General features: G+C 48.6%; 8 protein-coding genes across 8 annotated transcripts; 5 read left to right on the forward strand and 3 right to left on the reverse strand.

Annotated features, from left to right (window-relative positions):
* Positions 1–273: 273 nt before the first annotated feature.
* Positions 274–1,146, forward strand: N7517_004298 (low-affinity Cu transporter; the record flags this gene model as incomplete). Its single annotated transcript, XM_056722028.1, has 4 exons — positions 274–357; positions 429–633; positions 791–968; positions 1,029–1,146. 4 exons carry the CDS (start codon positions 274–276, stop codon positions 1,144–1,146), a joined length of 585 nt encoding a protein of 194 aa, XP_056578278.1.
* Positions 1,147–1,348: 202 nt separating this feature from the next.
* On the reverse strand, positions 1,349–2,970 carry N7517_004299 (putative F-box and JmjC domain protein; the record flags this gene model as incomplete). The annotated part of the gene is made up of 2 exons (XM_056722029.1): positions 1,349–2,543; positions 2,687–2,970. 2 exons carry the CDS (start codon positions 2,968–2,970, stop codon positions 1,349–1,351), a joined length of 1,479 nt encoding a protein of 492 aa, XP_056578279.1.
* A 539-nt stretch (positions 2,971–3,509) lies between these two features.
* tif1 (putative eukaryotic translation initiation factor 4) lies at positions 3,510–5,032 on the forward strand (the record flags this gene model as incomplete). Its single annotated transcript, XM_056722030.1, has 5 exons — positions 3,510–3,543; positions 3,694–3,768; positions 3,834–3,902; positions 3,963–4,321; positions 4,379–5,032. The coding sequence occupies 5 exons, from the start codon at positions 3,510–3,512 to the stop codon at positions 5,030–5,032; spliced, it is 1,191 nt and encodes a 396-aa protein (XP_056578280.1).
* A 1,246-nt stretch (positions 5,033–6,278) lies between these two features.
* Positions 6,279–6,539, forward strand: N7517_004301 (uncharacterized protein; the record flags this gene model as incomplete). Its single annotated transcript, XM_056722031.1, has 2 exons — positions 6,279–6,377; positions 6,432–6,539. 2 exons carry the CDS (start codon positions 6,279–6,281, stop codon positions 6,537–6,539), a joined length of 207 nt encoding a protein of 68 aa, XP_056578281.1.
* A 17-nt stretch (positions 6,540–6,556) lies between these two features.
* Positions 6,557–7,473, forward strand: N7517_004302 (fumarylacetoacetate hydrolase family protein; the record flags this gene model as incomplete). The annotated part of the gene is made up of 3 exons (XM_056722032.1): positions 6,557–6,612; positions 6,713–6,924; positions 7,046–7,473. The coding sequence occupies 3 exons, from the start codon at positions 6,557–6,559 to the stop codon at positions 7,471–7,473; spliced, it is 696 nt and encodes a 231-aa protein (XP_056578282.1).
* A 348-nt stretch (positions 7,474–7,821) lies between these two features.
* On the forward strand, positions 7,822–8,230 carry N7517_004303 (uncharacterized protein; the record flags this gene model as incomplete). The annotated part of the gene is made up of 2 exons (XM_056722033.1): positions 7,822–7,869; positions 7,982–8,230. 2 exons carry the CDS (start codon positions 7,822–7,824, stop codon positions 8,228–8,230), a joined length of 297 nt encoding a protein of 98 aa, XP_056578283.1.
* A 269-nt stretch (positions 8,231–8,499) lies between these two features.
* N7517_004304 (glycosyltransferase family 1 protein) lies at positions 8,500–10,026 on the reverse strand (the record flags this gene model as incomplete). Its single annotated transcript, XM_056722034.1, has 3 exons — positions 8,500–8,761; positions 8,821–9,438; positions 9,497–10,026. 3 exons carry the CDS (start codon positions 10,024–10,026, stop codon positions 8,500–8,502), a joined length of 1,410 nt encoding a protein of 469 aa, XP_056578284.1.
* Positions 10,027–10,413: 387 nt separating this feature from the next.
* N7517_004305 (uncharacterized protein) lies at positions 10,414–12,090 on the reverse strand (the record flags this gene model as incomplete). Its single annotated transcript, XM_056722035.1, has 3 exons — positions 10,414–11,221; positions 11,286–11,810; positions 11,861–12,090. 3 exons carry the CDS (start codon positions 12,088–12,090, stop codon positions 10,414–10,416), a joined length of 1,563 nt encoding a protein of 520 aa, XP_056578285.1.
* Positions 12,091–12,334: the final 244 nt, after the last annotated feature.

Below are 12,334 nucleotides of genomic sequence, written 5' to 3' on the forward strand. Positions count from 1 at the left end.
GCGTATTTTATGCGCAGAATGGGCGAAGCGGGGTTGAGATTGAGGTAGAATTTGTATGAGTGTGTAGTCAATGACCGCGTTTGGGATCGGGAGAGTTATAGCCGTTTGGAGATCTTATCGGTTTGTCTTGTTTGCATCCCCCTCTCTTGATCGTCGTGATCTTTGTCTTCTCGTACCACCTGCATCTTACGAGTATATTGTTATTTGGTTTATTTTGAGACAGAAGAGGTCTCTTGTTACTTTTCTCGACATATATATTTACTACTATTCAAGATGGACCACTCGATGCATACGGCCATGGGTCATGGTGATATGGGCCACGGGGATATGGATATGGGTGGGAAATGCAACATGAATGTGAGCTATAGACTTCGGTCCCGTTTCGATCATGATTTACCTCGGGCTAATTCCGAATATTTGAATCGTAGATGCTGTTCACCTGGTCCTCCGAGAATTTGTGCATTATCTTCCGCAGCTGGCGTGTCACCGGTCCCTTCTCCTTCCTCTTGTCCCTCATCGCTATCGTTATCCTTACTGCGGGCTATGAGGGAATACGATCAGCGACTCGGAAATACGAGGCTGCCCATGCACAGCGGTTAAGCGCTTTTGTGAGCCCTTCTGCCACTACTGGTGGTAAGTGACTTGTTCTTTCCGTGGGTCAAGGTACAATGTCAAGGATACTATGTTTCCAATAATTCCTGGGATGTTTTCGTTTCCTGTTGGAGACATGACACGGATATGGTATACTGTGAATGAGCAAGCTTCTTATTGATGTCTTGGCTCTCTGCAGACGCTGAGATCGCCGACCCTATCATTGCCAACGGCCTGGCGGACGCAATCCATCACACTCACAACGAAAGCTCATCACTACTTGTAGGAAGGGACAACAGAGGGGCATTAGCGCGCAATGGCAAGCTTACCCTGGCAGCTTTGTATGCCATTCAGGTGTTCTATAGCTTCTTCATCATGTGAGTCCATACTAGCCAACAATATGGTCACCTCCTGGCTTGCTGACTGGGTGGTTTAAGGCTTCTCTTCATGACGTATAATGGGCAGGTCATGATAGCAGTTGCAGTGGGCGCGTTCGTTGGATACTTGATTTTCTCCGAAGGGACACCAGCCTCAAAGACAATCGCGTGTCATTAAAGGACGCCATCCGGGGGTATTGACGACATTGCAGACCCAGAGGCAAGCGTAGAAAGCAATGACCACTATCTCGAAATTTGAACTGGTTTGGGATTGAAATTGATGGGTTTGGAAGCTCTTCCCGGTGGGGAACGGTGCTGGTTGGTGGTGGCGACCTCATTGTTTTATGATTCCATCAGTCTCTCCATATTGCAGTAATAGTTCATGGGACTTCAACGTCACTTCCATCATCGCCAAATCCAAAACTGAATCCACCTCCTTCGGTGTCTTGTCCATCAGGGGTGTCCTCTGTTTTCCCATGAACAATGTCCTCCCATTTGCGCTTCTTGCCTTCGCTCTTCTTCTGCAACTCGTCCCAAACTTGCTCCAGTAGGTCGGGATATGACTCCCGCATACCGGTCATAAATCTCTCGCATGGATTAGCCACGTTCTTCCGGAACCCAGACACCTGGTCCGGCTTGTTGGACAAGAAGTCCAAGGCAGCGCCGAGATGGCCTCGGGGAACAAAGTTCTGCGTAATAGCAATCGACGGCTCCAGGTTCACAACCAAATGCCACCACCCAGACGGAACGTGTAAGATCTCGCCCTCGCCACAGATCCCTTCCACACAGCCCGGAGTCCGGCGTGCCTCGGCATGGAAACCCAGTAGCCATTCTGCAATACTCAGTGGAGAAGTCACCTCGCTCTGGTCATCCGACACAAAGACACCCGGAGGTGGAGGCTGTTTCTTGCCGGACGGGAACATAATCCAATACTTGGGACCGCGCAGCACGGCGTTCCAAGCACTGGTGGCATTGGGGTCTTTGTGGAACTTGCTGCCGGACCGCTCGGGCCCGATAATCAACCACTGATGATCAGGGCGATCGTCACCAAGCACGGAGAAGAAGTCTTCGGCGAAGCACGCTGGGGGCCAGTACGATGCGTCAGGTGTGGTTTCTGGAGATCCGACGGACAGTCCCATCTTGGAGACAAAGGACCGGTCGAATAGGTATAGCGGGCTCTCGTCAGAGTTGTCTGCCATGTAGTCGCCGTAAGTGCGCATGGCCCAGTCCACGGCTTCGGCACGGAACTTGGTCTTCCCGTATCGGGCGAGCAGTGAGCCGACGGTCCAGTTCTTGTATGCTGGCCAGGCCTTGACAGGCTCAGTTAATATGAATGGTCGGTCAGTCCAATCTGCTTGGAATTCCTCTGGTGACAGGTCTGGAAGTCGTGCTATCTGGTTCCGCGTCGGGATCTTGGAGACATAGGGCTCGAGTGAGATGTGTGCGCAGTTGAAGGGCCGGTATAGAGAATCGGAGAATAGCTGGGAACAGTCCACCATGGGCACTTTGGAGGCGGGGATGTTGAGATATGTTGACCGCCATGTCCCTCGCCATGTGAAATCTTCTCTTGGGTCACTGCAATGAGACTTAGTATGGATTTCATTTGTGTTCATTGGGACATTATTATATTATGAATAGGTAGGTGTAGGGCTCAGGACCAAAACATGACATGGATCTACATAGTTCAACTGGATCTGCAGTGCAGGCTTGTGGCTTACCGAACAAACAGCGCCTTCCACAGTTCTTCAGCCCGGGTAAATGCATAGAAAGCCTTGCATGTCCGCCCGATTCTCAACAGGCTTGGCCCGTCAAAGCCTTCCAACAATAACAAGATTAGTTCGTCTGGCAAATGTTGAAAGGTCCCTATGGCGTTGCGAAGACTCCAAGTAGCCAACAGAGCATTTCCACTTGGCTTCACACCTAGTGGATGAGAGGGAATGGCCTCCCTTGTGATCTCTGCATCCTGTGGTGGATGACTCGGCAACGATGTGATGTCAGGCATATCTGAGATTGGCACTTTTAGGGCTTCAAAGATTCCTTCTAGCGGTGACTTTGGCGCCAACTGAAAGGTAGTCTACCAAGTAAATGGAAACAAGAGAAACTGAATTGATAGAGTCAAAGACACTGAATATAGCAACAATTTGCACCACACCAATCAATTCAGAAATTAAATATAGTCAACAAGAGGATGTTTTCATGTTCATCTCGCCCACTCTAACCTCGCTTGGGCTTGGCCACACTCAATAGGGCAAGCGGTGAAGTATTGCCCCGTAAAAAAAAAAAGCGTAGCAAATGGCGCCGCAGTTGTGGCCATTCGATTTTTTCGCTTTTCTTCTCTTCCTCCTCCCACCCCATTTGTGAATTTCACATCCAACCATTTTTTTCAACCTTTCCTAGTATCCTATAAAAGACTCTTTCATAAAGAGTCTGAGGTACTAGAAGTCAACTTTCCCACGCAGCGAACCTCCACAAGTTCGCTAAAACTACCCCACCACACCGATCACAGCCAACGCCTGTGATCCTTTCTATCAAATCGCAAATATGGCTGACAAGGGTCTTGAGGATCTCGCCGAGGGTATGTGTTATATTCCCGTCACTTTTCTATCAAAGATCCGTTACTTTGCTTTCGCTGGAAGTCGCGACCGCGATCGCATTCAGTCTTGAGTGGCGTTAGATAGGGGAGGCGTTTAAGAAGATAGAGGCTAATCTCAATTTTCGTCAACAGGGCAGATCGAGTCTAACTACGATGAGGTTACCGACTCCTTCGATGCTATGGACCTGAAGCCCGAGCTGCTTCGCGGTATGTACCCCTTCGTCTTATCAGGTGGGGGTCCGGGAAAAAAAATACTGACAGTGGGATTCCAGGTGTCTACGCTTACGGTTTCGAGCGTCCTTCCGCCATTCAGCAGCGTGCTATCATGCCCATCATCAAGGGTGAGTTTTGTTTCATTCTGAATCCACTCTTTGAAATTTGCGCCTAACCTGTGAGGTCAGGCAACGATGTTATCGCCCAGGCTCAGTCCGGTACCGGTAAGACCGCTACCTTCTCCATCTCCGCCCTGCAGAAGATCGACCCCGAGGTCAAGGCCTGCCAGGCCCTGATCCTCGCTCCCACCCGTGAGCTGGCTCAGCAGATCCAGAAGGTCGTTGTTGCCATCGGTGACTTCATGTCCCTTGACTGCCACGCCTGTATCGGTGGTACCAACGTCCGTGAGGATATGAACGCTCTCCGCGCCGGTCCCCAGGTCGTTGTCGGTACCCCCGGCCGTGTCCACGACATGATCCAGCGCCGTGTTCTGTCCACCACTGCCATGAAGCTCTTCATCCTCGACGAGGCCGATGAGATGCTCTCGGTAAGTTACTGTAATTGATATTATGTGTATCAATCGGTGCTAACTTTTTTTCTCCAGCGTGGTTTCACTGAGCAGATCTACGACATCTTCCAGCTGCTTCCCCAGTCTACCCAGGTCACCCTGCTCTCCGCTACCATGCCCCAGGACGTCCTCGAGGTTACCACCAAGTTCATGCGCGACCCCGTCCGTATCCTTGTCAAGAAGCAGGAACTTACCCTTGAGGGTATTAAGCAGTTCTACATTGCTGTTGAGAAGGAGGAGTGGAAGCTCGACACCCTCTCCGATCTCTACGAGACCGTCACCATTACCCAGGCTGTCATCTTCTGCAACACTCGCCGAAAGGTCGACTGGCTCACCGACAAACTCACTGCCCGTGATTTCACCGTCTCCGCCATGCACGGTGACATGGAGCAGGGCCAGCGTGATGTTATCATGAAGGAGTTCCGTTCCGGTTCTTCCCGTGTCCTGATCGCCACTGATCTTTTGGCCCGTGGTATCGATGTCCAGCAGGTTTCCCTGGTCATCAACTACGATCTCCCCGCCAACCGCGAGAACTACATTCACCGTATCGGTCGTGGTGGTCGTTTCGGTCGCAAGGGTGTTGCCATTAACTTCGTCACCGCTGACGATGTTCGCATGCTCCGCGAGATCGAGCAGTTCTACTCCACCCAGGTTGAGGAGATGCCCATGAACGTGGCTGACCTCATCTAAACCCCCTAACTCTTGACGTCTTGATGCGGTTTATGATCGCAGAATCTGCGTTAAAAGTGGCTTTCTGCGTTTCCGCCTGCAGTGTGCTGGGAAAGTGACTGGGGCTATGCTTCTGCATATTGAGTCGATATGTCGACGCCCCGGCCCTTTTCCTGGCCCTTGCTATGGTTTCCTTTGTCTTGCACTAACGGAGATGAGACATGTTTGCGTTCACCTCTTGCTACTCCGTTTTATCCTTTTTTATGCATTTCCCTTTGTTTTCTCCTCGTCTGTATCTAGCTCGCTCTTGTTGGTTAAGGATGCTACCTCTTCTCGTACTTAATCAATAGACCGGGCCAAAATGTGACTTGTTCCTCAGGGCGTTGTCCTTGAACGATATTAAATACGTATTTTGCTTCTAATAGATATACATAGTGTAGCCGTCAATGTCCCCCATTCGATAACTTCTAAATTCAGTTCGTACTCTGCTGTATTCTGGCAATTGTGGACCACAGTGCCACAGGCGCAATTCCCTTTGACAGCCGCTGAGCCTCCATTTTGAGACCTGGGGATATGTCCTGGATAGCTCAAGACTTCAAGGATTGGAGATTGAAGTCATAGTTTCTGAGGCCCCAACAGACTTCACAGGCGTACTCTCATAAAATGGAACTCTCTCCACTTTCACTTTGTCTTCTATAGATATTGAATTGCTCGGAACATGTTTCCGATGCTCGGACAAGCCAGCCGATAGTTGTGGCTTGATATGAAACTTCAAGCGCTGTTGATATATTTACTCTCAAATAACAGAAGGCTATGCAATATATGTACCTTCGAGGACCAAACTGTAATGATGTTTGAACTCTTGCGTGAATAATCCATTTTTGAATATAGTATAAAGTTCGTTGATCAAACATAATATATATCGTGTCAGTAGTCGAGGTACCATGTTGAGCAGCCCAAATGATTATCTTACGTCCTAGAAAAAAGATCCTCTAGGCCCATGGTACGCCCACCTTTATGCCATATTACCTATTAAATCTAACCTAAGCGTTAGGTTGTACCATTCTCCATCCGCAGACTTACCCTGAGCCGCCATTTCCAGGGTGGATGAAGTGTTCCCTGTCGGGGATTTTCGGCCTGTGGCCAAATATGCAGGAGCTTACCTAGAGGAAAGCTATTCGCTAAGGCCCCGCGGCACAGATATTTATTGGGTTTACTATGTCATCTGGGGAAGATTACTATAACTAGAAGACTGAATAGTTGCACAATGTCGGTTCCGCGAACGATCCCGTCCACTGCAATCATAATTGCCTTTACATCCTCTATCACAGTCTGGATTGCTGAGTTATTCATCATTTTCCTAAATGTATATGCTCATTCCACTAAGTGTGGAAAAATGAAATTTATGGACCTTTTCCAGCCCCCCACCTGCGCGGAAATGGAGTTCTCCGCATCTTTCGGAAGAACACCCGAACCTCCGATTAACGCTCCCCAACTTCTTTCCTTAATAATTCTTCTTTCTCAATAGCTTCAATTCTGCTCAAAATGGCTTCTATTCGCGCCAACTGTCGCAAGATTATGTGCATCGGTCGTAACTATGCGTGAGTCTCCCTGTCTCCCCGTTTCCCTCGGGAGTTCCGACGGCCTAGCCGCCTAGGTCTCTCCCTCGGCCACAATTGCTAACAGCATAAATTGATATAGCGATCACATTACCGAGCTCAACAACACAGCACCCAAGCAACCATTCTTTTTCCTCAAGCCCGCATCATCCATCCTCTCCCCCGGCTCGGGTCCCGTCCTCCGCCCTAAGGGCGTCAGCCTGCACTATGAGGTTGAATTGGGTCTGGTGATCGGCAAGACCGTGCGCGATCTCGACCCCAATGATGAGAAGGCTGCATTGGACGCGATTCAGAGTGAGTACAGCATGCAATCTGGATCCGAATGGGCATACCGCATTGCACACCACAGCGGTGGACTAAGGACAGGGGCTCGAAGCAGCAAGTCGCTAACAAAATACCCCATTGTGATAAACAGGCTACGTGCTCGCGATTGATATGACAGCCCGCAACGTGCAGGACGAGGCAAAGAAGAAGGGCCTTCCCTGGTCCATCGCTAAGGGCTTCGACACCTTCTGCCCTATCTCGCAGGAGATTGCCAAGTCGCGCATCCCTAACCCGCACGACGTATTCCTACGCCTCAGCGTTGGCAAGAACGAGCGCCAGGCTGACTCGACCAGCCTGATGTTGCACCGCATTCCGCAGCAGCTGGCGCAGATATCGCGCGTGATGACGCTGGAGAAGGGTGATATTGTTCTTACCGGTACGCCCAAGGGTGTTGGACAAGTCAAAGCGGGTGATTTTATGAGGGCGTCGATTGAGGTTGATGGAAAGGAGATCGAGGAGGGACGGATTGAGGTTGAGGTGCAGGACCGGGAGGGGCGGTATGAGTTCAAGGAGACTTAGATATGTCTTTTGAGTGTTGTATATTTTGACTTATAGAGACTAGAAGTATATATGGTGACACGATCATTTGGGGATTCAAAGAAAAACTGTCTGAACCAGGGGTGTCCTGCAATCTCTCGAGAATACATCCAGGAGACGATAAACAAATTAATGAATAATCTAAACAAATCCAAGGAGCCTTGGAGGCTCCATACCAATATCTCCATCAGAGTCATCAGAGTCAAGAGTGAAAACGGGACTGTGAATAAGTCTGGAAATGCCAGGTTCCCGTATGCCAAGACATTGCAACGTTTGGCTCTGACTTAGACATTAAATGTCTCTCTCGACTCAAACATCAGACCCATCAACATGCAAGTCGCAGAAATTCTCTCGGACATCAATTCCCTCCGCGTCTGCGTAAGTATCATTCCTTCAGAAGGTTGCCCCACTACGATGAACGCGTCCAAACCGCGTGGATAAGAGATAGTACCCCACCAGACAATATGACAATGCTGACAGCATGGCACAGGGTCACAACGAGGCCCTGGCACTGGTCAATGTGCACAAGAATAACACACGCTCGGATTCAACCGAGTCTGGAAGCGCGTTGGCAGATAAGACCCCAGCAGACGATAAGGTCGATCTTCGTCGTGCGAAGGAGCTGGTTGAGCTACACTATGAGGTGAAGGCGAGACATGCCAACGGAACTGTTGATGAGGAGCTGCGTCAATCTCGGCAAGATGTCCGGCGAATTCTGAGAGAGCTGTCGACTGTCTAATCACAGTCACTGGAACCTTTCTTTTTGGATATGGGCACGGGCGTTGAGGATCGCGGTTGCTGTTTTTTCCCTTCCCTCTTTCATGATTTATATGATTGAGTACACGAATTCCAGTTGAATGGTTTGGTCCAAGTACCTTATTAAATTGTTGTTGACTTGGACTTCACTTATGTCATTCTCCAAAATACACGCCCGCACGCTCCCAGCCCTCGAGAACGAGAACCGTGGAAGCCCATGACTCAATGAATTTACTGCATCCACACTCACAACTATTTCTTGGCATATTGTACGATCTGATCATGAGCAACTACGCGTCCTTCGGTCCTCTTGCACAAATCTCCAATGGCTCTGGCCCGGGCCTGAATCCCTTTATCCTTTAGTATTTGCAGCAGGGCTGAAGACAGCACTGATCCGTTGATTTTCGGTGCCACATTGCGGCTTCCGTGTAAGCCGATTCCTAGCCACTCTACTCGGGACGGACAATCGTATGTGTCGAACCACTGGGGGAGAATGACCTGGGGAACACCAGCCCTGGGAACAGGCATTAGCACTTTTCTTTTCATTAATTTGTGGCCCCAAGGAAAGCTTACTTGCACGCCTCGAAAAATGAGTTCGCTCCTCCATGATGGACATATACGACTATATCACCGTCTTCCAAAACAGATATGATCTCCGGCTTGATCCATGGGACAACTCTCACTTTATCAGAATTGACAAGAGGTCCGAGAACATTCTTGACCGTCGGGGAGCTTTCCCAGTCATATTTGAGCTTCCACAAGACCTGCATATTAGGAAACTCACTCAAAACGGCCTGGATCGCCATCGTCATCTGCATTGCATCATTATCTGGAGCTTGGACATGTGACCCAAGACATATCAGAATTGTTGGCTCCTTCAACCACGAATTCAATGCAGGGTCGCTTTCTATAAGTGATAAAGATGACCGGAGGATCGGACCGCAGCTGATGACATTCTCCGGGACGTATAACGGATAGTCCATCTCTCGAAATGATGGCGAGAGGTGTAGGTGGTCTTCGCAATAAGGCGCCACGTGGGGGAATTCAGTCCGGATTCCTGCTTTCTTTCGAATGTTCAAAAGATCGCGCATGGGCTTGCCCAACCGAACAATATAACCGAAGCAAAATACCATGTATATGTTGGCAAGAATCAGGCTCCATGGTAGGGGGTATGGATATCCTGACCCGGTGCTGAACATTAAAGTCAGCGAGATCCTTGAACTCCACCCAAGAGATATCAGTTACTCACAGGGGGTATTTCCAAAATATGCCAGCTTTCGGTTGCACAGTTACCACCACATCTTTCAAAGGCACAGGCCAAAGTATCACAATTCGTGTGTCAATACTGCGAGCGGCATCCAGTCCTAAATGCAATAATGGATCTGCAACCACGACGACTGGACGGACATCTTTCAAAATCTCGAGAGAGCTTCGATATGATCGTATATACTCGTCAGGCTTCCATCCTAGCACGGATATGTTGATTATGTTACATGCATCACGCGTTCCGGCAAGCCCTGGCAGATGAGTTATATCTGGTGTTGTACGGGTCACGATCTCGGACATGCCCGGGCCTGCAATTGGATGAAAGTGAATAACTTGGTCGTAACCCGCTTGATCATTTATTTCTTGCACACGAGGCAATAGGTCTTTGAAGGAGGCGATGTGGACTTCGAACTCGCCACGGCGCAGAAACTCTTCGGTCACTGCAAGTGCGACGTTGGACTGTCCATGCTCTGGGCTTGTGAGGAAGAGAATATTCTGTTTTGGAGGTGACATGGTGTTCGTTTTTCGCTCAAGTTTTCCATGAACCCAAATATCGGATGGGTTGTTCCTGGTCACCAGTTTACTTGTAAGTGTATGAACATATATCCCTCTCTTATAAAATTGCGCTGTCGTATTCTGTGAATACTAGCCGAGGTATGGTTACTCAAGGACGATTGAAGCGGAAAAACAGGGGGTATTAATGGCTTTGGTTCTTTTATATTATAATTCAATAGGGAAGGTAGTAGCCAATTGTCCTATTCGTTGTCGATCTCTCATTCAAAGGTCTGGATCCAATTCCCAGCTTGTGTACAATTAGACGTCCTGTGATAAATGAGAGTACTTATTCCCATAGTAATGAGAACATGGAACTCGGATAAGTAAGAAGAAATGAATTTCTTTTTAACAGCCGATATCTAATTTACGACCCAAGTATCCAAGTTTTCGCAAGCAGCCAAAAGTGACGGCCAAGCCGACCAAGTTCAGCGAGAACAAGAACCAGAATGCAGCCCGATAGCCACTCATCCATATCTCTGGAGATTCGAGCAAATAAGTACTCCGGTCGGGGGTATGAAGTAGCTGTGTGCTGACATCGTTTGAAATAAGTGCAGTCAGTGTCACGCCCACCGAGGCTCCAATCATTGCCACAGTGCATATCACCCTCATTGCAAATCCCTGTGTCTCCAAAGGGGAATACCCAGCGACCATCATTGTGGCAATTGGGATAATCGAATTTGATGCCACCGAATTCAAGAAAACGGCGGGCATTGCACATTTCCAGTAAGGCCAAGCTGGGCTTAAAGTAGCCATGAAGAGTGGAGAGAGACTAGAGAGCACTATTGCAATGACGAGAATCTGGGTGGCTTCAACACGAGATAAGAAACATCCAGTGAACAGACTGCTTAGTGCGCCGGTGATTGGGACTGCCAAGTATTGCCAAGATGATTGTTGAACCGAAAGGCCCTGTGCTCGTTGGAATACGAAGATCATAAGTTGCGAAGTAGAGTGAGAAGATGCGTAGACGAAGAAAATAACCAGAACGATGGAGAGGAAATGGCGATTTGCCCAAAGAGAATTCTGAATGCGCTGTATGCTGTCTCTTTCCCAGCAATCTTGCCAAAACAGGAAAGCAATAAGGAGGATCCAACCAAGCGCAAGAGGAACGAAGAGACACGATTTCCCAATGTCAGCCACATTGTTTGTGATGACACTACTCCGTAGTTATTATTTGATCAGCATTTCAAAAATATAGACCGTGAGATGGGGATGCGTACGCCAAGGCAGAGAACAGGAGCGCCATCAATGAGCTAGCCAGCAGAGTTCCAGACCAATCGATATCTTCAACCAGCTCTGTCCATGGGATATATTTTGGTTCATCGGCGTGTTGGGGAATCGTCCAAATTGATAGGAGAAACCCAAATAGGCTCAAAGTTGTGGCACAGTGGAAGCCCCATCGCCAACCAGTAGTCTCCAGTACTCCACTCAGGACAATGCCTATCCCAGAGCCAATATATTGACTTGCACTCGTACAGGAAAATGCCAAATTGCGTAATTTTTCAATCGAAAGATTCTCACTGTGAATGATCATTGCAGAAATGAAACACATTGGGTAAGCCACACCAGACAGAAATCTGACAGTAATAAGCTGCGCGCCAGTCTGGGCCAATCCGCTAGTCAGATGGCAAATAGTCTGCAGAAAGCATCCGGACAAAAATGCTCTCCTGCTCCCTAGGATGTCTGCTAAAGATCCTGCCAGCAGGAATGTGCAGCCTTGAGCAAGATAGTACATCGACATTGGCCTGTCGAGTTTGTCAGCTTTGGTTGTGTATCCAGAGGAGATATCTCTCACCATAATTCAACCCCGGGGTCTAAATCGAATTCGGATGAAAATCGTGTGATATTGAGGGTGACTAGGCCATTGACTGCACTGGCAATAAACAATACCGAGGTGGTGCAAATTATGATGGCCAGTCCATGAGGGTCGGGTTCCGAGTGGAACCCGAGAAGCGGCTGATCTTCAGGGTTCTGACGAAGATCTAAACATTCATATTCCGACAGACCTCTACCTTTTCGCATCATTGAATGTTGAGATTTCTAACATTCTGAAATGTTTTTTTTGATAAATAAAGCCGAGCTAACATTGTAGTTTACCAATCACATCTTGGTCCACTATGCCCTGGATGCCGAGGTTCATCTCATTGGACAGGTTTTGCTGACGCTCTGGCCATTTTGCTTTGTTTTGTATTTGCCTCCCAAGACTTGGCGCAGTGAAATGTCTCACTATTTCTGTGCTATAGAGGTTATAGTTTAAGTGATAACTTCT

This window comes from Penicillium concentricum (assembly GCF_028827145.1).
Source record: "Penicillium concentricum strain IBT 3081 chromosome Unknown utg000002l_segment0_segment0, whole genome shotgun sequence".
NCBI classification, from domain to species: Eukaryota; Fungi; Ascomycota; class Eurotiomycetes; order Eurotiales; family Aspergillaceae; genus Penicillium; species Penicillium concentricum.